At 44.8% G+C, this 23931-nt stretch overlaps 1 protein-coding gene across 9 annotated transcripts in view; it reads left to right on the top strand.

Moving 5' to 3' along the window:
* The window catches only part of SUPT20H (SPT20 homolog, SAGA complex component), a 97488-nt gene that overhangs the window by 13069 nt on the left and 60488 nt on the right, over nt 1-23931 (top strand). For all 9 annotated transcript variants that reach the window (XM_069758943.1, XM_069758948.1, XM_069758950.1 and 6 more), the window contains exons 5-12: nt 5756-5822; nt 7577-7703; nt 8044-8147; nt 9413-9529; nt 14617-14670; nt 17991-18130; nt 22124-22283; nt 22426-22482. In XM_069758943.1, coding sequence (XP_069615044.1) covers nt 5756-5822; nt 7577-7703; nt 8044-8147; nt 9413-9529; nt 14617-14670; nt 17991-18130; nt 22124-22283; nt 22426-22482 — 826 coding nt within the window. The remainder of the gene's footprint in view (nt 1-5755; nt 5823-7576; nt 7704-8043; nt 8148-9412; nt 9530-14616; nt 14671-17990; nt 18131-22123; nt 22284-22425; nt 22483-23931) is intronic.

Raw genomic sequence — 23931 nt, forward strand, 5'->3', positions numbered from 1 at the left:
CTGGTACGTGAGGCCCAATGGTGCGCATCTGCCGGAGCTCCTGGGGTCGGTCCGCCGCTGCTGCTGGGGTCTGCGGTGGCTAGGTGAGCGCTGCCGTCCTTGCTCGGCGCGTCTGCTCTCAGCGCCGCGGCCGCGTCCGGAAGGGGCGTGTCCTGATGACGCGGGTGGGGCGATGACGCGGCCGCGCATGCGCGGTAGCGTCTTATCCTGGCTAATGGCGGCGCCCGGCGTCGCAGGGGGGGGATTTTGGCCTCAGGGAGTCTGGCGCTCTACGGGCGCTAGCGGAGGCAGTACCAATTAGCGGTGCACCGAGGGATGTCCCTGCTGACCCCCCATCCGGGGGTGGTACCCAGGGGGATGGATTTAAACGCTGCACTGAGGCCTCAACATTGTTCCTGTGCACCATCTTGGAATGGAGTCTCTGGAAGGAACACCGCAGCTGGGCGGTGAGCAGCAGCAGTTACCTGAACAACCTTTGAGCAGCTCCCAGCGGCGGTCTAGTGGCAGTAGTCGCGCTGGTAGAGCCAAAGAAACTCAGAAGTCAACTAAGTCCTCTGGCCGTAAGAAATCTCCGGCTAAGAAGGACCCCCCGATCACGGTACCATTCACTGCAGGGATGGGTAAGTGAGCTTCGTGAAAGTACATTTCTGATAGCTGTCCCTCCTTGTATTCCCTCTCTCCTTATTAGGGGAGGAAATCTGTGTCCAAATCCAAACATAGAGAGTGTGCCATCTGTACGGAACCTCTTCCGGATGGACATAAAAAGAAATTGTGCAGCATCTGCATTCAACAATTAATTGAGGGTTAACCGCTTAGTCAAAGCTGTCAATAGCACTATGGGCATTGAGGAGACCCAGGCGGAATGTTCCATCCAGGATATAATGGTTAAGGGCATAGATCGCAAATCCAGAAGAGTATTTCCCGTAGTTGATAAAGTTAAGTCTCTGATTACGAGAGAATGGAAAAAACCCGAAAGGAAGGGGTCTCTCCCACCAGCGTTCAAAAGAAGATATCCCTTTGAGGAAGAAGCTTCTTCCCCCTGGGACAAGGTCCCGAAACTGGATGCGGCGGTGGCTAAAGCATGTAAAAAGACGTCTCTTCCGTTTGAGGATCTGGGGAGCCTAAAAGACCCGCTTGATAGGAAAGCTGAGGTATTCCTTAAAGGAGCTTGGGAAACATCAGCGGGTTCCCTGAGACCAGCGATTGCGGCCACCTGCACTGCCCGGTCGTTGATGGTATGGCTGGGTAATCTAGAAAACCAGCTCAAGGATAAGGTTCCTAGGAGCGAGATCCTATCATCTATGTCTATGATTCAGGATGCAGCAGCCTTCCTTGCGGATGCGTCAGCCGATTCTGTTAGGCTAGCGGCAAGGTCATCAGCACTGTCCAATGCGGCCCGTAGGGCTCTTTGGATAAAATGCTGGCCAGGAGACTTGCAGGCCAGATCAAAACTATGTGGCATCCCCTGTGAGGGGGTTCATTTGTTTGGCCCAGTGCTGGATGAGCTTCTAGAAAAAGCAGGTGACAGTAAGAAGCGATTCCCTCTCCTAGCAAGACCCTTCTATAGACGGGACTATAATAGAGGAGGGCCATATCGCCGAAGATCGGACAGGGATTCAAATAGAGAATCGACCAGATACAACTCTTACAGGGGAAGAGGTAGAGGTTACATGTTTAACTCTTCTAGAGACTCTAAAAAGCATCAATGACTGGCGGCCCAGGTGGGCGGTAGGCTTTTGGCCTTCTACCCAGCCTGGGTAAAAATCACCAATAGTCCATGGATACTCAGTATCATTAAAGAGGGGCTAAAGTTCCAATTCCACCATACCCCCCTGGAAAAATTCAAATTAACTCCTATCCGTTCTTCTCCCGCAGAACAGTTGGCGTTGGAGTCAGAGGTTCGAGATCTCCAAAAAAAGGGGGTTCTCGTTAAAGTACCTACGGAGGAACAAGGTACGGGGTTTTACTCCCCTTTATTCCTGGTAAAGAAGCCAGATGGATCTTATCGTACCATCATCAATCTGAAGGGCCTGAATGTATTCCTGCTGGTCCCATCCTTTAAAATGGAATCTGTGAAGTCGGCAATAAAGCTTCTTTTTCACAATTGCTTCATGGTTGTCTTAGATCTGAAAGACGCCTATTATCATGTCCCGATACATGCAACTCATCAGCGCTTTCTCAGGGTGGCGATTTCTCTTGCCGGCACAGTGGAGCACTTTCAATATCGGGCACTCCCCTTTGGTGTTGCAGTCGCACCTCGGGTGTTCACTAAGATTATGGTGGAGGTTATGGCACACCTTCATGAGCAAAATATACTAATAATTCCCTATCTGGATGATTTATTGATCGTTGGGCGCTCAGAGGTACACTGTAAAGAACAGTTGGGGAAAGTGATGGCGGCGTTACACAACTTAGGATGGATTATCAATCTCAAAAAGTCGCGTCTTCAGCCCTCAACATCACAGCAGTTCTTGGGTCTTACTGTGGATTCAGCTCAGCAGGAATGTCGCCTGCCAGACTCAAAAGTTGATACTATTCACCGGCTGGCCTCCAGGGCAATTAGTAATCCCGTAGTTTCCCTAAGAAGTGCTATGTCACTCTTAGGTTCACTTACTTCTTGTTTTCCGGCGGTGATGTGGGCACAGTTTCACTCCAGGGCTCTGCAATGGGATGTTCTGCATAATTTTCGGCGTCTGGGCGCTAACCTTGACAAAAAATTTTCCCTATCTGTAGAGGCCACGGGTTCACTAAGGTGGTGGACACACATCCCTAATCTGCGTAAAGGGGTACCTTGGACATATCATATATCACGGGTAATAACAACGGATGCTAGCCCCACGGGGTGGGGAGCACACTGGGAGGGCAATTGCATTCAGGGTCTGTGGTCCCATTCTGAGCGAGACACGTCCTCCAATCTGAAGGAATTGATGGCGGTGGAACGCGCCTTAGATAGGTTCCTTATACCTCTGCAGGGTAGACATGTTAGGATACTCTCTGACAACCAGGTGACCGTTGCTTATGTGAACCACCAAGGAGGTACACGGTCTAGGTCATTAATGAACGTTACAAATCATATCTTTCAGATGGCCGAAAATCACCTGCTCTCCCTTACGGCCCTTCATATAAAGGGAAATCTAAATACCATGGCCGATTACTTAAGCCGCAACGAGCTCAGACAAGGGGACTGGTCTCTAAAACCGGCTGTCTTCAATCAGATCGTGCGGTTGTGGGGATGTCCAGAGATAGATCTGTTTGCCAGTCGAGGAAACAAGAAACTCCATCAATTCTGTTCCCTAGACCCAAGGGACAACCCGTACGCAGTCGACGCTCTTCTGATCCCCTGGAATTTCAATCTCGCCTACGCTTTCCCTCCTCTGAATCTCATTCCTATAGTTCTGAGGAAAATTCGCGAAGACGGAGCCCGAGTGGTTTTAATAGCCCCATTCTGGCCCAGAAGGTCTTGGTTCCCATGGTTGAGAAGCATGTCCATTTCCCAACCATGGATCCTCCCAGAAATACCGGACCTCCTTTCCCAGGGTCCAGTCTTCCATCCACGAGTAACCAACTTGCACCTGACAGCGTGGAACTTGAGAGGTCACTTCTGAAAGGAAAGGGATTCTCCCAGAATCTTGTAAATACTCTACTTAAAAGTAGGAAAGCCTCCACGACTAGCATTTATGTTAGGGTATGGAGGAAGTTCCTATCAAGTTCAGGAGCACAAATCGATCAAAAACCTGATATTGCTCAGATCCTAGAATTTTTACAGAAGGGCCTAGAGTTAGGCTTAGCCACCAGCACCCTTAGAGTTCAGGTTTCAGCTCTAGGGGCACTATATAATTCCAACATAGCCAGTAATCACTGGATAACAAGGTTTTTCAAAGCGGTCACCAAATCCAGGCCGGTTGTTAAACAGAGAATAGTTCCATGGGACCTAAATCTTGTGCTCTCAGCTCTAACACAAGCTCCGTTCGAGCCTATTGACTCTGTCCCGATCAAGATCCTGTCGGTCAAAACAGCCCTCTTAGTTGCTCTTACATCGGCAAGAAGGGTTAGTGATCTTCAGGCATTATCCAGGCAACGTCCATATATGCAATTTTTGGAAGATAGAGTGGTGATGAGGCCTGACCCTCTTTATCTTCCAAAGGTTGCCTCAAAATTTCATAGATCCCAGGAGGTGATCCTACCTTCATTTTGTCCTAATCCCTCTAACAATAAGGAGCAGAGATTTCATTGTTTGGACGTACGTAGGTGCCTTCTTAAATACATTTCAGTAACAGACACCTGGAAAAAAGACCACGCATTATTTTTATCCTACCAGGGGGTTAGGAAGGGACTTAGAGTGTCAAAAAATACCCTAGCCAGATGGATTAGGGAGGCGATATCTCTTGCTTATACCGCAGGTGGCGTGGAGATTCCAGAAGGTATAAAGGCTCACTCCACTCGTGCGGTAGCCACATCCTGGGCTGAGAGAGCAGAAGTATCGATTGAGGACATCTGTAAGGCGGCCACATGGTCTTCTCCATCCACCTTTCTTAGACACTATAGATTAGATCTAGGTGGCTCCTCCGACCTCACGTTTGGGAGAAGGGTGCTGGAAGCTATTATCCCTCCCTAGTCACCTTTTCACTTCTCTGAAAGTCTCTCGTTGTGCTGTCATGGCGACTGAATAAATACGTACGCTACTCACCTGGTAGCAGTGTTTTTTCAGGAGCCATGACAGCACCCTTATATTCCCTACCCTCTTTGTTTATGGGTTCAACACTTCCTTTAGAAAATTCCTAAGTTTATTCACTGGGTGAATTGTACCATATATTAATATTGTTTATGTGCTACTAACCTAGAAGGTCCTTTCATACTCTGTAAACCAACTGGCGGGTGAGTGAGGTGCCGCCCTTTTATGTCTGAGGTTTCCTGTCCCTGAAGGGCGGATCCCCTCTCTCGTTGTGCTGTCATGGCTCCTGAAAAAACACTGCTACCAGGTGAGTAGCGTACGTATTTTACATATTTGGACGTAAAAAAAAAACTCTGATCCTTTTAGAATGTCTTAAAATTAGACCACTATAACCTCAGATGAAGAACCCATGAGAAATTACACAGTGTCATAATTTATTTAAAGAAAACTAATTGCAGAACGGTGCATGAAAAATCTGGTACAAGTTGCAGACAATCAAAAGTCCTTGATTCATTTTTCATCAGCAAGTGTGACCCCCCCCCCCTCTATAAAAGCAGAAGTTTAGGCATTTTGCTGGTCTGGAGTATGCGGGCGTGTGGTTAATGCAATGCCAAAGAGGAAAAACAGCAGTGATCTTAAAGAAGTAATGGTTGCTAACCATCAGTCTTGGGAGCATTATGTGGACATTTTCAAACGACTTGGAGTCCATCTAGAAGTTCGTTTCTACAGAAATTGCACCATGAACAGTTCCAGTCCATCTTACGAACCAAAATAATGTATTTGATAAAAGGCTGGTCCTGAATATGCAAACAGCCTTTCACGTCTGCAGATGTGACTGTCTCATTTTTGGATACAGCGATCTGAACCCTGCCCAAGGCGGTGGTGTCCAAACTGTTGGTCCTCAGCTTTTCCCAAAAGCTAAATTGCCAGCTTCTTTCTGTGTGCTGTTTTGGGTTAGTGGCTTTGAGGTCCTCTCGACAACATCAGATGTATGTGATATATAATGCATGTTCCACTTTATTAGTGATATATGAAGAAGATAAAAGTCTTTTCTGTAAAATGTCGTCTTTATTTTGTCCCTAGGAAATCTTTGTTCCATAAGCTATATGACCTGTACATCGAAGAATGTGAAAAAGAACCGGAAGTGAAGGTAAACGGGCAGGAATTTTGTAGATGACTCTAAGGAATATAAAACTTTTTGGAAACGTCCTTCAGCCCTTGTTAAAGTTATTGTGCACGAGTGGTGCAAGGTGTCGGAGTTGTTCTTGGACCAGAGCGGTCTTCATGTAGAAGTGCAGTATGAGCTATTTCTCCTGTGCATTAGATTGGGAACATTTCTGTCTGGAGCGTGCTTTCCTCTTCTCCTGCCATTAAATATGATTTCATCTCCTCTCAATGTCAGGCTAACCTCTAGCTCACGCTTTCCCCTTATTGTCGCTGGAAACCATTACTCCCACTGCTTCACCGTGTACATTAATTCAATATATCAGGCATGTATTTTATTGTCTCCCAGGTACTAAGTGAGGCACATATGGACCAGATTAGCTGGACAGGCAGTCACCATTTGGCCCCAGATAGCCACGGGTGGTCTTTAGCTTTTCCTTTCCTTTTTTTTTTTTTTTTTTTTTGCCTGTTCATATTATAACCTTTATGAAAAGTAAGAATATGCAGGGTTTTTGTTTGTTTTTTTGTTTTTTGTCATTCTGTGAGGCCAAATACTTGCTGATGTCCATTGTTTTTGTTTTCTTTTTTTTTTTTAATACAAAAATAGTACAGTTCTGAAATATTAGAACATAAGTTGACTGGCCGATTCGAAGTCATTGGGATCGATTTCAAAATGGATCCATCCGCCAAAGCTGTCTTGGCGCAGAAGAATGGAAGTCAATGTAAAGAGGCTAAAAGGCCTTTTATAAAAGTAACCTGTCGCATTGAACCTGGTGTCTGATCCTCCAGGAGGAGATGATTATTTGGGAAAGCTTGTATATTATTCATTTAAGCCCTTGTTCATTTTGAGCCCAGCAGATGAAAATCCAGGTTATATTGAAAGTTTGTCCAAAGCACTGCGTATCCATCTCCTCCGCACCTCCAGCCCCACTACAGATTCCAATATAATCCACAACTTCATAGATCTGTTATTTAGCTACGACATTATACCTATGGTAGTTATAAATAATAATCTTTATTTTTATATAGCGCTAAGATATTCCGCAGCGCTTTACAGTTTGCACACATTATCATCACTGTCCCCGATGGGGCTCACAATCTAGACGTTATACAGACTATACCATATCTGTGACCGAACGGAAGGCTATAAAGCATCTCTCTGTTCACTGCAACTTAAACCTGAGTGCTGGAGAATGAATGCCGTGAAAAAGCTGGATCAGGCACTCCTTTGATGCCTCGTATTGTGGCAGTATCGCCACACTGTGAGAGCGTTGTGCCGTTTGTACACTTATTACAACTTGAGCATTTACTATATCCGGACATAACCAAGATGAGTCTGGCGTACATTGAAAACATGTCTTGGTTTCCTCCAACATAGCCTGAGCTCCTCAACGTCCTCCCAGCTGCTGAGATCTCACACTGCTAAGTACAAGCTGCAGCAGTCCAGTCAGGCTGGGTGGTCAGAGACTGAAAGCACTTGGACTCACAAGCTCTTACTCTGTAGTTGGACTTTTTAAATGCTCATTTTGATATCCTTAAAATGCAGCAATTTTGACATGGATTTTCCCAGTAAATACACCAACCTCATAGGGTCTAAGAAATCTATTTAATGTATACTATCTGTGTTGTGAAATCTGGTTTCAGATCCGTTTTAAATTGTAGGGCAAAGTGTTAATTTAAAGAGAAATGTTACTTTAACCTAGATGAGACAGTCCCTTTCTCTGAATTTTTCTTCTACAGAAGCTAAGACGAAATGTGAATCTCCTGGAGAAGCTCGTAGCGCAAGAGTCTCTCTCCTGCTTGGTGGTCAATCTTTACCCTGGAAATGAAGGCTACTCCCTAATGCTCCGGGGCAAGAACGGATCAGGTATCCGACTTGTGGAAAACCACTAATGGCAACTGACTTCATGTTTCTCTCAGTGATCTAACTTCGTAGAATTCGAGAGCATGTCCTGTACGGCTTATACAAAGCGGCTGGATTTTTGGAATGAACTATTATCACCCATCTGTTTATTGCAGACCTTTTTTATTACTGAAATGGCTGATAGCATGGGACTAACTCTAATATGAAGATGAATATGGCTTTATTTTATGTCTCTTGTAAGATAAAGCTAATATAATTTGAAAGTAGAATGATTTCTTTTTTTTTCCCATTGTTAATCAAGTTGCATGTTTTTTTTTTTTGTTTTTTTTTTTCTTCTTTTCAGATTCGGAAACCATCAAGCTGCCTTATGAAGAAGGAGAGCTGTTGGACTACATAGATGCAGAAGAATTGCCACCAATTTTAGTAGACCTTCTGGAAAAGGCTCAGGTTTTTAATCTTTTGATATTCTTTTGGCTATAGATTATGATTAGATGCTGCCGCCATAGAACTTTCACAAATGAGTTGTTGTGTACATCCAGATTTTAAAAGTTTCCCAATAAAGTGTCTATTTTTTTCTTTCTAAATCTTTGGGTCCCCGCTAGCTGCTTGAGGAGGGATTTTTTTTATTTTTATTTTTTTATCGCTTTTCAAATTTTATCGCTATCCAGGCAGGTGTCTAGAGAATGGGACTCTGACCAGTAAATTAAGTTCCTCACCTCCACTGCTTTTTAGGCAGTTGTCATGGTATGTAGCTATGCACCCAAATATTTACCTCGCTGTGCCGCCTTTGATGCAGTCAAGATGCAGTGACGACATCCGAATCCAGTAGGAGAATAGCTGTGGGCAAATCAACAATGAAGTCACTGGACAAGGTCTTCATATTGAAGAACATTTCACTGGCGATGAAGCCAGGGCTCGGACATAGTCTGCTCTTATCTGTGGTAACGGGTTTGTTTGAAACATGGACGATAAAGAAACAAGACAGAAGAAGAATTGATGCCATTGAAATGTGGTGCTGGAGGAGGATGTTATCAAGACCAAGGATGGCAAGAAGAACAAACAAATCAATGTTGAAACAAATCTAGCCAGACATGTCACTTGGAGCAAGGATCACCAAGCTACGACTTGCCTACTTTGGACACCTGGTATCAAGTGGGCAATCGCTGGAGAAGAACATCATGGAGGACTAGAAGGAACAAGGTGAAGTGGAACACCAGCAACCTGATGGCTTTATACAATCAAGAAAATGGTCGAGAAGACCTGGTGGACTTATCTAGGCTTGCACAAGATTGATCTTGCTAGAGTTCATTGATCCATCGAGTCACCGTAGCTCGAGATCAAGCTAAAGGCTGTTAAAAAAAAAAAAAAAATGCCTTTGAAACTTTTGTACAGTCAGATAATGCCTATATAACAATGACCGGTTTCCCCAGTAAGAGCACCATGTGATTATATAGTGAAGGGGTTAATAATAAAATTCCTGGTGGTCTTGGGTATTAAAATATGCAAACTTCATGTTCCTGGGATTCCAGATTTTGAGGAAATGCTGTGCTGGTAAGCACCTAGTATGACGCCCGTAATGCCAGGCTTGGCATGAGGCTACTAGATGCTTGGTTCACAATTTACCAAAGTATGAAAAAGAACAATGGGGTGTAGGTTGGTAATATTTACATATATTATTGAGAGGTTAAAAAAATAACATAATTTCTATCCAGGTAAATATTTTCCACTGTGGGTGTGTAATCGCTGAAGTACGGGACTACAGGCAATCTGGCAACTTAAAATCACCAACGTATCAAACCAGGCACGTTCTTCTGAGGCCGACCATGCAGGTGAGCGTTCCATGTGCAAGAGCTTCTCGGATCTCCTATTGTGCAGACACGTTTCATGGTCCCTGGCTGCGGGACGGTAGGATCTGACGTTCATGGATCAGTAACAAAATAGTAATCTGAATTATAAATTAATAGACCAAGATGAGTAGAAATAAGATTTTGTTGACTAGGCATTAATTCAGTTTTCCTGCATAGATGACCAGTGAAGTTGTTTGAAGTGGACCTTTCACCAGGTCGGCTCCGTTGGTAAAGACGTTAAAAATGAATGGGGTGACCGTTCTTAAAGGGAACCAGTCACCAGAAAAACGTTAATCTGTAGGTTAATAGTGTTACCAACCAGCCCACACTTAGCCGAATGCTGCGGGGAGAAAATGATCTTTATTCTCCCCGACAGTGTTTCAGTTACAGGTCCGGCGCAGGTCTAGTCGCTGCGTAGTGTACAGAGCGTCCGCTGCAACCGCAGCCCCGGCCCTGACTGGCCCTGCATTGGGGCTGGCTGTCAGTCAGAGCCGGCCACCACCCTGTATTCTCAGAGCAGTGATTGAACCAGCACCACTTGACTGACTGAAGCCGGACCGTTGCCAGGGAGAATAAAGCTAATCCCCCTGCAGTGTTCGGGTAAGTGCGGGCACCGAGCAGATTATTAACACTGTTAACCCGGACCCCCAGATTGCCCCAATATTTACAAGTTGGTAGTGTTTTTTTTTTTCTGGAGCCCAGTTCAAGACTAGACCGCTTCACCCGCTCCCTTGTTCCTGACCAGGCACATTTTCAGTATATAGAACTATTTCTCTATCGCTGCTCATTGGGGGACACAGGAACCACGGGTGTATGCTGCTGCCACTAGGAGGCTGACACTATGGCTCCTCCTCTGCAGTGTACACCCCACCGACTGGCATTATGAACCTCAGTTTAGCTTAGTGCAGGAGGACACGGGTCTTTCATTAGACCCTTATCTACCTCCATGTGCGTCTTTTTTTTTTTTTTTATACTCTCTTCTCTTATTATTTATTTATTTGCCGATTTCTAGCAATACCCATGAGAGAGGAAAGGATTTGTGTTTTTTCTTATGTTATAATGACTGCAAAGGGCCACTGAAATGCATTTGAAAACATGTCCCTCTTTCTCTAACCAATCATTTTACATATTGGACATATGTTTGGGGGGGTTTTGGTTTCAACAAGAAAAGGGCTAGTAACAGATTTTTTTTTTTTCCTGTATTGTTCCCCCCTCAACTCCACCGCCCCCCCACCCCCCTCCCAGATTATACATTTCTAAGGGACTTTTCAATTATTATTATTTTTTTTTTTACCTGACTTCCCCTACCTATTCTCCCCAGTTACAGGAGACGTTCCGCTTCCTGGCTGTATAGCAGAGCTGATCTGGTTTTCTTTGGACTCGACAGCTAAGGCTACTTTCACACTGTCGTCGTGTGACGTACGTCGCACTGCGTCGTTTTGGAGAAAAAAACACATCCTGCAAAGTTGCCGCAGGATGCGTTTTTTCTCCATAGACTTGCATTAGCGACGCATTGCGACATATGGCCACACATCGCATCCGTCGTGCGACGGATGCGTCGTGTTTTGGCGGACCGTCGGCACAAAAAACGTTGCATCTAACTTTTTTTTGTGCGTCGTGTCTGCCATTTCCGACCGCGCATGCACGGCCGGAACTCCTTTTCTCCTCCCCGGACATTACAATGGGGCAGCGGATGCGTTGTCAAACTGCATCCGCTGCCCCCTTTGTTCAATTTTTTTTCGCAGTTTGCGTCGGTACGTCGGGCCGACGCATGGTGACGGCCCCGTACCAACGCTAGTGTGAAAGTAGCCTTACTCTTCTTCCTTTCACCCAGCCATCACATGACCCCTGGGTTCAGAGGAGGACGCACGGTTAGCACTTTCTATATGCTGTGCTTACATCACTTGGGACAGTAATAAACCATCTCTGCCTTCTCTATAAGGAGTCTGGCTGTGTCTAGCAGTCATTGCCTCCATTGGATAAGTGATCATTTTGTTATTCCCAAAATACCCCTTTTATCTCTAGTCAAAAGCTCCTACAGATGTGAGTTTTCTGTGTAATTGGCATTGTGCATTCATAGAATTTCGTAAAGTGATTTAAGAAGTGTCCTCTATTATTTTTCTTTTTTGCTTCCATCCAATGGAAAACCTAAAATCAGCAACTCGATGTATTTTTATTAGAAACAGTGAGCCTCTAATCAATTTCCTGCGTGACTCTTCAGGCATGAAGTTCTCGGAAACCAGTAGGACCACTACCATATTTCTTCCATCAGTGGTGTCTGTAGCCGTACATTAGTCCATAAGTTCATGTACCTTGGAATGTGAGATCTACTTGTGTAATCCATTTAGCTTCTATTCTTTCAGTCCGGGAGCCGGCAGTGAAGGATGGTGCCAATATTTTGAAACGAAAATATTTCCTTAGTGTGGATTTTTTTAGTTTTCCATAGGGATTATAAGGCCCTGAGGAATGTTCCATGCAGTGTGTGATTCACTGCCCTGAAGTTTGGGACCGCAATTGTGGAAGGGAAGAAAATGAGCCGTTGTGTGAACGTCATTTTTTTTTTTTGGTTGCAGGACACCTTCAGTTCATTATAGATCTGTGTCCGGCAGTCCTATTTCCAATGTATAAAGTGGTGGTGGCGGCCAACACTAAACTCAAGCAGGACTTCAGGTCTTTGTGCTCTCGATCGGTGGGGTTTGTAGTAGTGATGAGCGAACGTGTTCGGATAAGGTGTTGTCCAAGCATGCCCAGGTGATAAGAGTGTCTCCGGCATGCTCGAATATATTTTTGAGGCCCCGTAGCTGAATGTCTCGCATCTGTCCATTAGGCAATCCCTGAATGTCTCGCAGGTATCGGACAATCCCTGCAGCTGTTGTGGCTATCAAACAGCCCCGGGGACTCGAACATATCATTCAAGCACACCGAAGACGCACTATTAGCACAAGAGCATGCTAAGATAACACCTTATCCCTGCACGTTTGCTCATCACTAGTTTCCAGAAATCAGAAACTAATTACCCGTCCTTTGATTATTTGCTAAAGGTACCGTCACACTTAGCGACGCTGCAGCGATACCGACAACGATCCGGATCGCTGCAGCGTCGCTGTTTGGTCGCTGGAGAGCTGTCACACAGACTCCTCTCCAGCGACCAACGATGCCGGTAACCAGGGTAAACATCGGGTAACTAAGCGCAGGGCCGCGCTTAGTAACCCGATGTTTACCCTGGTTACCATCCTAAAAGTAAAAAAACAAACAAACACTACATACTTACCTACAGCCGTCTGTCCTCCAGCGCTGTGCTCTGCACTCCTCCTGTACTGGCTGTGAGCACAGCGGCTGGAAAGCAGAGCGGTGACGTCACCGCTCTGCTTTCCGGCTGACCGACGCTCACAGCCAGTACAGGAGGAGTGCAGAGCACAGCGCTGGAGGACAGACGGCTGTAGGTAAGTATGTAGTGTTTGTTTGTTTTTTTACTTTTAGGATGGTAACCAGGGTAAACATCGGGTTACTAAGCGCGGCCCTGCGCTTAGTTACCCGATGTTTACCCTGGTTACCAGCGAAGACATCGCTGGATCGGTGTCACACACGCCGATTCAGCGATGTCTGCGGGGAGTCCAGCGACCAAATAAAGTTCTGGATTTTCTTCCCCGACCAGCGACAGCACAGCAGGGGCCTGATCGCTGCTGCCTGTCACACTGGACGATATCGCTAGCGAGGACGCTGCAACGTCACGGATCGCTAGCGATATCGTCTAGTGTGACGGTACCTTAACTTTATGCAGCCCCTTTAACTTTTTATTCCGTACCAGTATAACTAATAATGCATTCTTTAATGGAATCCCATTAACATCTTAAGGACACAGCCAATTTTCATCATGATAATTTTCAAGGTGTGTATGTATATGTATGTATGTATGTGTATATGTGTTATATATATATATATATATATATCTATCGCACACACACACACACACACACACACACACACACACACACACACACACACACACACACTTACTTAATTTTCTCTTTTTGTATGTGGCCAACATATTCCACAGCGCTTTAAGTTTTGCACACATTGTACAAACAAATATATGTGTGCATTGTTCTTTGCAGGATGGTTTGTAGCTTTTAATAATCATGTTATATACAGAAAAGCAGGAAGAAAAATTCCAAGGCTGTAGTGTTATTTTTTTTTATTTTTACTGCATTCATTGTATGGGAAGAGACTGGGCAAGCTGATTCTCCAAGTCAGTATGATTCCACCAATACCAAGCATTTATAGTATGTTGGGGGTTTTTTTTGGTTCTTTTTATGCCACAAAAATATTCGGAATGAAAAAAAACAATAAACTAAATGTTTTTTTTTTTTTTTTTGTGTAACTATGCAATCGACTTTTCTTTTTATCATTATCATCATTCTGGCATACAATAAGTCTACTGTAATCAGTCGCCATCAACACTGGCATTTATACAAATTGTAGCTGTAGGAAAAATTCCCCCCTTCCTGGAGGTCCAGTTCGGACATTCTGATGCCAAAATATTGATAGCGACTGGTCTGTTTGCTGGGTTATGTGTTCTTTGGAGGGAAGATCGTATTAGATTTTTTTTTCTTACAGAATGGATTTCTGAATTTCCAGCTAAATTATAAATGTGTGTAAAATTTACACTGTAAGGAATCATCAATGTTTGTCTGTTATTTGACGCCAGTCATATATGATTTGCATAGTTCCAGTCACAGGCCAATTAGCTCCTCTTCCTGTGGTGTGTGTGTTTTTTTTTTTTTTTTTTTGTCGGCTCATTGAGAAGCCAGAAAAGAAGCGATCTGGCATGTGACTGCAAGTATGCAAATTTGTTATGGGTCAAGAATCCTAACAGTGTGAACATTGCACACTGTTGGGGTTCGACATGCAACAGTGCTTGCCAAAACGTTGCCCTGGCATGGAAAAACCCATTTAACCTCGAATATTAACAGAAAAAGACATAAAAAGTGCAAAAAATCTTGTAATCTTATTTGTTAATGTAAACATGTTGTTTTTTTTTTTTTTTTTTTGTCTTCTTTGCTCCCCAGACTCTAGTTTCTGACATACATGCTATCACCAGTGACAATCATAAATGGACTCAGGTAAATGTTTCCACCTCTGAATCTGACATTGTACCATATCGTGTCTCTAGACCGGTCCAGTGATAACTGTGTCCTTTCTGTAAACGGTTATTGAAGATTATTGTAGAAAGTATAATTTTATTTAGACTTCACGGTTCTCTTTGTGACTCAGGTGTTCTGCACAAGCAACAGTTTACCAGTCCTGATCCTTTTAGCAGCGAGTAGCAGTTTTCTTCTGATGAAGGAATGAAGCTGTGTATACAGTATAGGAAGCACTGCCAGTGCTTCCTTCTCCAACACCCAGTGATCATGTGATCACCGATTTCTGAGTAGGAGGAGAAGCTGGGTCCTAACACACTCAGGTCCGCTCTGCTGTCCAAGCATGAGGCTAAATTTACTCTAACTGGAGCTGAAATACCAGACTCCATTACAGGAAAAATCCACAATATAAAAATGGATTTAAATGTTGAAATGCCTACCAATTTTTTTTTCTAATTTTATGGGGGGCATAAATGTGTGAAATTAATAAGCAAATAGAAAAAATATAATAAAGGAAAATGAATTTAAAAAATAGCCTTTCCCAGTCAAAATGGCTTTTTCTAGCACTGCTTTTTCTAGCCCTATGCACCTTTTGAGAATAAGGTCATGTTCACACGTTCCTGATTTCCCTGCTGTTTTTTCTGCACTAAAAACCGCAGCTCTTGGCAGAAAACGCAGGTGCGTTTTTGGTGCGTTTTTTGATGCGGTTTTTAGTGCGGTTTTTTTTATGCAGTTTTCTCTGCAGAGTCTGTGTTTTCTAGGAAGTTTTTTTTAGGGTTAAAATGGCTGAAAATACCCTACCCCTAACCCTACCCCTACCCCCTACCCCTAACCCTACCCCTAACCCTACCCCTAACTGTAGTGGGGGGGGGAAAAAAAAAAAAAATTCTTTATTATTGTTACTACCTATGGGGGTGATAAAGGGGGGGGGGGTCATTTACTTTTTTTTTTTTTATTTTGATCACTGTGAGGTTATCGGAGCATGGGGGGGTGTGATTGGGGCACGGGGGGACAGCCACACTCCGCCCACGCACTTCCTGCTGCAGCGGTTCTGCACCACAAACCGCAGAAAACCCGCAGATATTTTTTTCGTCTGCGGGTTTTACTGCGGGTTTGACCCTCACAATGGAGGTCAATGGGTGCAGAACTGCTGCAGTTCCGCAAAAAGAAGTGACATGGTCCTTCTTTTTTACCGCAGCTATTCAGCGCGGCTTTTTTAGAGAATTTCCGCAATGTGGGCACAGCGGTTCCTGTTTTCCATAGTGTACATTGTACTGTACCCTGCATGGAAAACAGCTGCGGACCCGCAGCGGCAAAATCGCGGCGGTTCCGCAGTAAAAAACGCATTGTGTGAACATGGCCTAAAGGGTCCTTGTTGCAAAAAAAAAAAAAAAGGAATTCCCGTTTTCAATTATTTTCCTGCTATAGTTTTAAAAATGTAAGATGAAGCTCATGGCTTATTAAAGGGAACCTGTCACCCCCCAAAATCGAAGGTGAGGTAAGCTCACCGTCATCAGGGGCTTATCTACAGCATTCTGTAATGCTGTAGATAAGCCGCCGATGTAACCTGAAAGAGGAGAAAAAGAGGTTAGATTATACTCACCCAGGGGCGGTCCCACTGCGGTCCGGTCAAATGGGTGTCTCAGATCCGCTCCGGCGTCCTCTTCTGGTCTTCACGCTCCGGCTCAGGCGTACTTTGTCTGCCCTGTTGAGGGCAGAGGAAAGTACTGCAGTGCGCAGGCGCCTGGCCTCTCTGACCTTTCCGGCGCCTGCGCACTGCAGTACTTTGCTCTGCCCTCAACAGGGCTCTGGACTCACACACAGCAGAGGAGCCGGGAGACGAAGCCGCACGCAGCGCTGGAACGGAGGACAGGTGAATATACTTACCCTCCCTCCTGGCGCGTCCACGGTCCCTGACTCTCCGGTGGAGATCGCGGTGTGCGTTCAGTGCTCCTCCTCTCCTGGGAGCGTCACTCTGTGGGGGCCAGACTGCGCCGGCGCTTGCGCCTGCGCAGTCTATAAAGGCTTCGGACAGAGTGACGCTCCCAGCGTTATATTATTGATTGAGCCCCTGGAAAGTTTCTCTAGACTTCTACAACATTTGATAAATGGCAAAAGATTTATCAAGCTGAATGTAAAAATAAACTCACTCTTACTCATCGCAACCAATCACTGTGCAGCTTTCATTTTACAAAAGTAGAAGGCAAAACAAAAGCTGCGCTGTAATTGGTTGAAATGAGAAATTAGAGCAGGTTTTTCTTTTTGATGGGGAACATTTATGAAACTGTATTTGTCGCCAACCGCAACCAATCACAGAGCTGCTTTCATTTTGTTTGCTTATGTCCTTATATGGTTGCTATAGGCAATAAGACCAAATTTTTCTTTAAGACATTTTTTATAAATCTTCCCCAATATGTTCGGGGAATCGCGTACGTTTCCAATATATGGGAAGAGAGATGACCAAACCAATTTGTGGTGAATCGGATTCATTGCACACTTTTCACTATTTGATCTGAGAACATGACGGCTGACTGGCGGCCTACCAGCTGCCATTTTGCTTCATTACAAGGACTGGAAATGGGTTAAGAAATTCTGTTCTTCTCGGCCCTCCCCGTATCTCTGCTGCCGCCATCGCCGGTGTTCTCGTCCGCTCCCCTGTCCATGTCTTCGCCAGACCTTCTGTTAATCTTTAGGCGTCGTGTGGGGGACATTGACATTAATCCATATGTAGAGTCCCGTGTGAGGCCGTTTCTCCAGCCTTCTCCCTTAGGCTGTGTGCACACGTCACGTTTTTGCCACGCGGATTTCATGCTTTTTTAGATCGTTAATAGACCTAATTGCTCGAACCCCCCACACATAATAAAATGGCGCCCAATGGAGCTTGTTGGACAGCTTTTTATGATTAAATAATTGAAAAAAAAAATGATGTGGGGGTCCCCCCGTGTTTTTTTTTGTTTGGTTTTTGGAACCGCGTGTGTCACTCTGTATTTTGCATAGTCTATGATGAATAAAGACAACATGCATGTGGCTGATCGGCTAGTGGAGGACCACTGGCTACCCCTATCTAAGGGTCAGTGGGATCTCAGTTGATGTACCCCAGTAATCAGAATTAATGATAACTCTTCCCAGTGACACTGTGCATGTACAATGGAAAAACACCGACTATGATGACTAGGGATTCAAGGCAATCTTATCTTTTATTTTAGTGTGTTGTCGTTTCTTTTAAACTATATTTTTAATGTAGTCTGGAATAAAAATGTCGACATTAAATATTTTTCTACTCCATTGTACTCCCCATCTAGGAGGACAAGCTGCAGTTGGAGAGCCAGCTTATCTTGGCCACGGCCGAACCATTATGCCTTGACCCGTCAATATCCGTTGCCTGCACTACAAACCGCCTGCTGTACAACAAACAGAAGCTGAACACGTGGCCCATGAAACGGTGGGAACTGCTTTTCTGGTATTCAGTGGCGTTCTGTGCATGTCTTGTACCGCGCTGTATACATTACGTTGTATGCATACATATACAGGTCCTTCTCAAAAAATTAGCATATAGTGTTAAATTTCATTATTTACCATAATGTAATGATTACAATTAAACTTTCATATATTATAGATTCATTATCCACCAACTGAAATTTGTCAGGTCTTTTATTGTTTTAATACTGATGATTTTGGCATACAACTCCTGATAACCCAAAAAACCTGTCTCAATAAATTAGCATATTTCACCCATCCAATCAAATAAAAGTGTTTTTTAATAACAAACAAAAAAACCCATCAAATAATAATGTTCAGTTATGCACTCAATACTTGGTCGGGAATCCTTTGGCAGAAATGACTGCTTCAATGCGGCGTGGCATGGAGGCAATCAGCCTGTGACACTGCTGAGATGTTATGGAGGCCCAGGATGCTTCAATAGCGGCCTTAAGCTCATCCAGAGTGTTGGGTCTTGCGTCTCTCAACTTTCTCTTCACAATATCCCACAGATTCTCTATGGGGTTCAGGTCAGGAGAGTTGGCAGGCCAATTGAGCACAGTAATACCATGGTCAGTAAACCATTTACCAGTGGTTTTGGCACTGTGAGCAGGTGCCAGGTCGTGCTGAAAAATGAAATCTTCATCTCCATAAAGCATTTCAGCCGATGGAAGCATGAAGTGCTCCAAAATCTCCTGATAGCTAGCTGCATTGACCCTGCCCTTGATGAAACACAGTGGACCAACACCAGCAGCTGACATGGCACCCCACACCATCACTGACTGTGGGTACTTGACACTGGACTTCAGGCATTTTGGCATTTCCTTCTCCCCAGTCTTCCTCCAGACTCTGGCACCTTGATTTCCGAATGACATGCAAAATTTGTTTTCATCAGAAAAAAGTACTTGGGACCACTTGGCAACAGTCCAGTGCTGCTTCTCTGTAGCCCAGGTCAGGCGCCTCTGCCGCTGTTTTATGGTTCAAAAGTGGCTTTACCTGGGGAATGCGGCACCTGTAGCCCATTTCCTGCACACGCCTGTGCACGGTGGCTCTGGATGTTTCCACACCAGACTCAGTCCACTGCTTCCTCAGGTTCCCCAAAGTCTGGAATCGGTCCTTCTCCACAATCTTCCTCAGGGTCCGGTCTCCTCTTCTCGTTGTACAGCGTTTTCTGCCACATTGTTTCCTTCCAACAGACTTACCATTGAGGTGCCTTGATACAGCACTCTGGGAACAGCCTATTTGTTGAGAAATTTCTTTCTGGGTCTTACCCTCTTGCTTGAGGGTGTCAATGATGGCCTTCTTGACATCTGTCAGGTCGCTAGTCTTACCCATGATGGGGGTTTTGAGTAATGAACCAGGCAGGGAGTTTATAAAAGCCTCAGGTATCTTTTGCATGTGTTTAGAGTTAATTAGTTGATTCAGAAGATTAGAGTAATAGGTCGTTTAGAGAACCTTTTCTTGATATGCTAATTTATTGAGACAGGTTTTTTGGGTTATCAGGAGTTGTATGCCAAAATCATCAGTATTAAAACAATAAAAGACCTGACAAATTTCAGTTGGTGGATAATGAATCTATAATATATGAAAGTTTAATTGTAATCATTACATTACGGTAAATAATGAAATTTAACACTATATGCTAATTTTTTGAGAAGGACCTGTATACGCTCACTCATCAAAGCTATACTGATGTTTCAGGTGAATGCACTCGGTGGAGTTTGGCACCCTGGCATTCCATTCTGAAAAAGCTGATGGCCCTCAATTTATTAAGACTCGCATTTTGTACGCCAATCTATAATGAGGGACTTGCAAGAGTACGCTGCACCAAATTCATTCGTGTTGTAGGACTTTAACATTGGCCTATTTTCAGGATAGGTCATTAATGTCTGATCGGTGGGGGGGACGCGGCTGGGTACTACACATCTGCCCCCTAAACAAATCAGTAGTTGGCAGATGTGCAGTACCCGGCAACGACCACTATTCCGTTGACGGGACTGTGCTGTGCAGCTACATAGCTGAGCAGCTCCGGGTGGTGCAGACATCGGGAACAGCTGATAAGCGACGGTGGCGAGTGTCGCACCCCCTCCGATCAGACATTGATGACCTATCCTAAGGATAGGCCATCAATATTAAAGTCACGAAATGGCTCTTTAAAAGGCGCATGCAGCAATATTACTACATCCCCAGCTCCGCCCCATTGTGTAAAAACTTCTGCAACTTTTCAAAGTGTTTTGTGCCAGTTTTCTGATCAGGCCCCCCTCCTTGTATAACAGTGTTTGGAATAATTATTATTATTATTTATTATTATAGCGCCATTTATTACATGGCGCTTTACATGTAAGGAGGGGTATACATAATAAAAACAAGTACAATAATCTTAAACAATACAAGTCATAACTGGTACAGGAGGAGAGAGGACCCTGCTCGCGAGGGCTCACAATCTACAAGGGATGGGTGAGAATACAGTAGGTGAGGGTAGAGCTGGTCGTGCAGCGGTTTGGTCAATCGGTGGTTACTGCAGGTTGTAGGCTTGTCTGAAGAGGTGGGTCTTCAGGTTCTTTTTGAAGGTTTCGATGGTAGGAGAGAGTCTGATGTGTTGTGGTAGAGAGATCCAGAGTAGGGGGGATGCACGAGAGAAATCTTGTATACAATTGTGGGAAGAGGAGATAAGAGGGGAGTAGAGAAGGAGATCTTGTGAGGATCGGAGGTTGCGTGCAGGAGAGTACCGGGAGACGAGGTCACAGATGTATGGAGGAGACAGGTTGTGGATGGCTTTGTATGTCATGGTTAGGCTTTTGTAATGGAGTCTCTAGGTGATGGGGAGCCAGTGCAGGGATTGACAGAGGGGAGAGGCCGGGGAATAGCGGGGGGACAGGTGGATTAGTCGGGCAGCAGAGTTTAGAATAGATTGGAGGGGTGCAAGAGTGTTAGAGGGGAGGCCACAGAGCAGGAGGTTACAGTAGTCGAGGCGGGAGATGATGAGGGCATGGACTAGGGTTTTTGCAGATTCTTGGTTTAAGAATGTACGGATCCGTGAAATATTTTTGAGTTGGAGGCGGCAGGAAGTGGAAAGGGTTTGGATATGTGGTTTGAAGGAGAGATCAGTGTCAAGGATTACCCCAAGACAGCGGGCTTGTGGGACTGGGGAGAGTGGGCAGCCATTTACTGTAATGGATAGGTTCGTTGGGGAGGTCGTGTGAGATGGGGGAAAGATGATGAATTCTGTTTTGTCCATGTTAAGTTTTAGAAATCTAGTGGAGAAGAAGGATGAAATAGCAGACAGACATTGCGGGATTCTGGATAGTAGGGAGGTGATATCTGGAATAATGTAGTCGTCCTCGCGTATATACATTAAACTCATGGGTACATGGCAAAAAAATGTATCGCCTTTTAAAGAGGTTCTCCAAGTATGTGATGTTGAAAAGGGTTCTCTGGGCAAATTGTTTCACGTTTATTCGAACGTATGAGGCAAATTCTTTAACTGAGAGCGGCTGCAGGGTGACAGCAGTGGTGGTCCGTTCTGTTTACATCCAGCCGCTGCCGAGGCTGCTGGACACTGAACAATGAGGCTGCTAGGTGCCGCCACTCCACCTATATTGGAATGTTGGGTCATTCGTAGAGATGAGCGAATTTGCTCGGGCTCCCTCTTATTCGGCAAGCGCTATAGCTGCAGAGGAAACCCGGCTACCTGGATCGCGCCGTCTAATGGGCGCCGCAGCTGCATGTGTCGCGGTTGTGTGACAGTCCCGACACATGCGTGGAGAGCCCAACAAACAGGATCTCCATACAGGACTCGAGCATATTTCTCGATCACGTGCTCTGATAGCACATTGTTCGAGCATTTTCACTCATCACTAATGGTAATCCTTTTGTACAGGCCTCAGCAGCCAGGGTAAGCACTCGTCCATGATAATTGCTGCCAGTCTCTATTGCTGAACGTGGCCTTATATTTTAGGTGTCTGAAACGCTACTCCAGACCAGCTCTGAACCGGCAGCAAGAATTGTCCAACTGTCCCATCCCACCACAGCTCAAACTTCTAGATTATCTACATAAGAGGAAGGAAAGGAAAACTACACAACCTCAGTTTGACCTAAAAATATCCAAAACTGGAAACGTAAGTCTCTGGGATTTATCTTTGATGCTATGAAGTTTGATATCAATAAACAGTCTGTGATTTCACTGACCTATTTTAGGGATATATTCTTATTCTTTTTTTTTTTTTATTTTTTAATTTATTTATTTTTAATTTTTTTTAGTATGTCGATTTATGGAAACAAAATTCTTGCTCCCTTGCCGTGCCCTCTGAAGTGGATGTGAGTATGACCTAGGTCCTAGACTGATCAGCTTCACCAGTGTGGACTTGCTGTATCCAATTAATTTAAGTGTCTCAGTAGGTACACGTAAGGGGTTGTGTAGGTGCTTAATCCGGATCAATCTAATATTTAGAATTCTCTAGGCTTCAGAGATGAAATCTCCCATGATCCTTACTGGCTCAAGGTTCCAATAAAGTTTGCTCTGACGACTTGCATTCTGGTATATGTCCAATTTAACATCAGGTGTATAGTAATCTAATATAGGAAGAGCTAAAGGTGCATGCAGACGGGCTAATCTTGTCTTGGTAACAGGTGTTGGCCGACTGTATAAAGGTTTACCGGCCCTCCTTTGCTGGTCTGTTACCATATGCCAATGAGTACTTATGGAAAGAATAATTAACAGGATACTGTAGGTGAAAAGAACTATCCTATTATCGGCAGCAGATCACCTCTTGGGGTAATGAGCTGCCGAAAATGATAATTTTTTATGCCGGCATAAAAATTATCCTCTCATCACCTGACGATCGAGCATTTTGCACGTTTGTTGGACGATCACCAGCATGTTTACATGGGCCGATACTCAAGGACCAGCAATTCTCAGCCAGTCTACGTGCATCACGACTCTCCACTTACTTCGGGTGTTACTCTTAACCAACTTGTTGGTGGTTTTCTGCAGAAATCGGTATAATATTGGTCTTTGGACTAGAATGCAGCCTAAGAGCCAGCACAACATAAGTAATGCAATGTGTTTACAAAGAACCCTTAGTAATTGCTGATTGTAGCTGTATAGGCATGCAAGTTGTTTCAAGTATTTTCTTATTGCGTCCAACCTCTTCTAGAAAAGGGTGCCGCAGCAAGTCAGACAGGGGAAAGATTACTCTAGCTCATAGAGGTATCCTAAATGGGAAAGCCCCCTTTAACACAACCATATGCCCCTTATGGGGGATATGAATGAGCGTGCCGATCTGGTGTAAGCACTGTTTCTATATTCCTACGTGGATCCTTTTAAAGGGAACCTGTCACCCCGTTTTTTGAGATTGAGATATAAATACTGTTAAATAGGGCCTGCGCTGTGCGTTACTATGGTGTATGTAGTGTACCCTGATTCCCCATGTATGCCGAGAAATACATTACCAAAGTCGGCGTTTTCGCCTGTCAATCAGGCTGGTCTGGTCAGGTGGGCGTGTTCACAGCGTTCTTTTCTTCCCCAGGTTTCCGTTGGTGGCGTAGTGGTGTGCGCATGTCCAAGGTCCGGATTCCCTGTGCCCACGTGAAGACACAGCGCGCGATCTGCGCTGTCATTCCTTTCATCGGTGCGGGCGGCCATCTTCCTGGGGCCGCGCGTGCGCAGATGTAGTGCTCTGCTGCACGGGGCTTCAGGAAAATGGCCGCGGGATGCCGCGCGTGCGCAGAAGAGATCGCGGCGGCCATTTTCCCAAAGCCGAGATG

The sequence above is a fragment of the Ranitomeya imitator genome, chromosome 3 (assembly GCF_032444005.1).
Source record: "Ranitomeya imitator isolate aRanImi1 chromosome 3, aRanImi1.pri, whole genome shotgun sequence".
NCBI classification, from domain to species: domain Eukaryota; kingdom Metazoa; phylum Chordata; class Amphibia; order Anura; family Dendrobatidae; genus Ranitomeya; species Ranitomeya imitator.